Source organism: Rhincodon typus, chromosome 2 (genome assembly GCF_021869965.1).
Source record: "Rhincodon typus isolate 14 chromosome 2, sRhiTyp1.1, whole genome shotgun sequence".
In the NCBI taxonomy this organism is placed as follows: domain Eukaryota; kingdom Metazoa; phylum Chordata; class Chondrichthyes; order Orectolobiformes; family Rhincodontidae; genus Rhincodon; species Rhincodon typus.
The window spans coordinates 5373977-5377381 of record NC_063333.1 but is presented as its reverse complement, the minus strand read 5'-3'; the positions used below and the strand labels follow the sequence as shown (position 1 = coordinate 5377381).

General features: G+C 51.6%; 1 protein-coding gene across 1 annotated transcript in view; it reads left to right on the top strand.

The window, feature by feature from the left end:
* Window positions 1-3306, top strand: part of LOC109912016 (myosin-7-like) — a 22781-nt gene extending 19475 nt beyond the window's left edge. The window contains exons 7-8 of the mRNA XM_048618119.1: window positions 1829-2005; window positions 3157-3306. Of these exons, the coding sequence (XP_048474076.1) occupies window positions 1829-2005; window positions 3157-3306 (327 nt within the window). The remainder of the gene's footprint in view (window positions 1-1828; window positions 2006-3156) is intronic.
* Window positions 3307-3405: the final 99 nt, after the last annotated feature.

The following is a 3405-nucleotide window of genomic DNA, read 5'->3' as shown; positions in this document are numbered from 1 at the left end:
CCTTCCTGGACCTCTCTGTCTCCATCTCGGGCAACCACCTAGAAACCGATATCCATTTCAAGCCCACCGACTCCCACAGCTACCTAGAATACTCCTCCTCCCACCCACCTTCCTGCAAAAATGCTATCCCCTGTTCCCAATTCCTTCGCCTCCACCGCATCTGCTCCCAGGATGAGACATTCCACTCCCGTACATCTCAGTTGTCCTCGTTTTTCAAGGACTGCAACTTCCCCGCCTCAGTGGTCGAGAACGCCCTCCACCATGTGTCCCGCATTTCCCGCAACTCATCCCTCACACCCCCTCCCCGCAATAACAACCAAAACAGAATCCCCCTCGTCCTCACGTACCACCCCACCAACCTCCGGATCCAACGCATCATCCTCCGACACTTCCGCCATCTGCAATCCGACCCCACCACCAAAGACATCTTTCCCTCCCCACCCTTATCTGCTTTCCGGAGGGACCACTCTCTCCGTGACTCCCTTGTCCGCTCCACACTCCCCTCCAGCCACACCACACCCGGGACTTTTCCCTGCAACCGCAGGAAGTGCTACACCTGCCCCTACACCTCCCGCCTCACCCCCATCCCAGGCCCCAAGAAGACTTTCCACATCAAGCAGATGTTCACCTGCACATCAGCCAATGTGGTATACTGCATCTGCTGTTCCCGTTGTGGCCTCCTCTACATCGGGGAAACCAAGCGGAGGACCGCTTTGCAGAACACCTACGCTCAGTTCGCAATAAACAATTGCACCTCCCAGTCGCGAACCATTTCAACTCCCCCTCCCATGCCTCAGACGACATGTCCATCCTGGGCCTCCTGCAGTACCACAATGATGCCACCCAAAGGTTGCAGGAACAGCAACTCATATTCCGCTTGGGAACCCTGCAGCCCAATGGTATCAATGTGGACTTCACAAGCTTCAAAATCTCCCCTCCCCCTACCGCATCCCAAAACCAGCCCAGCTTGTCCCCACCTCCCTAACCTGTTCTTCCTCCCACCTATCCCCTCCTCCCACCTCAAGCCGCACCCCCATCTCCTACCTACTAACCTCATCCCGCCCCCTTGACCTGTCCGTCCTCCCTGGACTGACCTATCCCCTCCCTACCTCCCCACCTACACTCACCTTTACTGGCTCCATCCCCACCTCTTTGACCTGTCTGTCTCCTCTCCACCTATCCTCTCCTCTATCCATCTTCTATCCGCCTCCCCATCTCTCTCTATTTATTTCAGAACCCCCTTCCCCTCCCCCATTTCTGTTGAAGGGTCTAGGCCCGAAACGTCAGCCTTCCTGCTCCTCTGATGCTGCTTGGCCTGCTGTGTTCATCCAGCTCTGCACCTTGTTGTTCGACCAAGAGGCCTGTTTCCACACTGTAGGGATGCCATGATATAGCAAGTTTCTGTGGTCTCCTCCAGTTATTTATTCCAAATGATGATCACCTTTTGTGCTATTTCTCTCTGATTTCAGACCACCTCCTCCTGTTTTTAAGGCAATTGTGAAAAGGTACAGAGGGTGGTAGATGAGGGTATTTGTAAAATGCAGTCCGGTGTTCTGATATTGAACCCACGGCCCCTAGGAGTGGAGGAAGCTGATTCGGCAAAATCTTCAAAAGGAAATTGGGAACCCGATTTGAAAAGGAGAAAGTTTCAGGGTCCTAGGCAGGGAGGAGAGGGGTGAGACAGGCAGTATGGGATATATCCAATAGCTCAGGCAGTATGGGCTATATCAAATAGCCCAGGCAGTATGGGCTATATCCAATAGCTGTTGGGTGTTTGGGTGATATTCTGCTGAGTGACTCTAACCTGAATCTCCGTCTTTGATTGAAGGTGACCAACCTAACTGAGGAAACATCAGAGATGAACGTGTTGATTACAAAGTTGAGAAAGGAGAAGAATGCTCTTCAGGAAGCCCATCAGAATATTCTGGAAGATCTGCAAATGGAGGAGGAGAAGGTGAACAGTTTGAGCAAGGCCAAGGCGAAATTTGAACAGCAAGTGGAAGATGTAAGTGAAATCTGAGGGGCCGTTACAAACGGGAAGGGGTGAGGAGGGGCATCAGTACCCAAATAGGATGAAAAATATAACAGTAATTCATCCTGTTCCACAGCAAGTTAAATTCTGTGCTGGCAAAGTGTCACATGGTGTCAAAGGCAGACACAATTTGCCGAAGATAGGGAGTTATCAGGACATGGCCTTGATCAAACAGGTAGATTTTAGTGAGTCACTCCTGGGAGGAGAGAGTGGAAAGGTTGTGTGAGGTAATTTCTGAGGCAAAGCACAAAGGAGCTGAAGGAGCACACAACAACGTTGGAATTGTCAAAATCAAGGAGGATCAAGTGGCCAGAGTTGGGGGAATGTTTGATGCCAGGAGGACGATAGAGCTGTGGGAGGTTACAGAGATCAGGAGGGGTCTTTTAAAACCCAAGCCATGTCAGGTGATATTACAGTTCTGAGGAAGGGTCACCGGATCCAAAACGTTAACTCTGTTTTCTCCTTCACAGATGCTGCCAGACCTGCTGAGCTTTTCCAGCAACTTTCTGTTTTTTGTGTCAGTGTGGTATTGGGTTGGATAAGCAAAAGCTAGGGCCCAAGAGGTAGGCCTTAAGGAGAAAAGTGAGGCAGAGAGGAGCAGGGAGGGAATTTCAGAACCTGGGCCCCACAGACACTACAGCCGGCATTACAGGAACAATGTAAATTCCCCAGCGCTTAGAGGCCAGAGGAGGAGGAGCACAGAGAGCTCGGAGGGCTGTGGGGCTGGTGAAGATTGCAAGAATTTTAGAACCAAGATGGGGCCAGTGTAGGTCGGAGAACATGGGGTGGCAGGTAGGACTGTGTGAGAGCTCAGTGTTGAGCTGCCGAGCTTTGACTGAGCGTAGTGGGTGGGAGAGCAGCCAGATAGCTTTGGAATTGTGAGTTCTGTCGGAAAAACTGATCAGGATTTGGGCAGCTGATGAATGAAAATGGTGAAAGCGGGCAGCTCCAGCATCCTGGAGTGGGAACATCATTTTGGTTAAAGGGGAAGGAAATGCTCATGGAATGACGGATAAGCGGGAATTGAAAACCAGGAAGATGCAGGGACAGTCCGCGTTCCACAGTGAAATGTGCGGGCAATTCCTCAGGTTGTCAATGTGTAAGCAACATTTCTTTCTCTGAAGATGGAAGTATCCTTGGAGGAGGAGAAGAAGATCCGTATGGAAATTGATCGAACCAGGAAGAAGCTGGAGCAAGATCTGAAACAAGCCCTTGTGTCAGTGATTGACTTGGAAAGTAACAAAGTGCAAATGGAGGAAAAGCTGAGGAGGTAACCGGGGAGCGGGGGAGGTAACTGGGGAGGGGGAGGAGGGTGGAACGAGGGTGGGAGCTAGCCCTGGGTGGGGGGGGGGGAGGTCTCGTTGGTCGCCGTA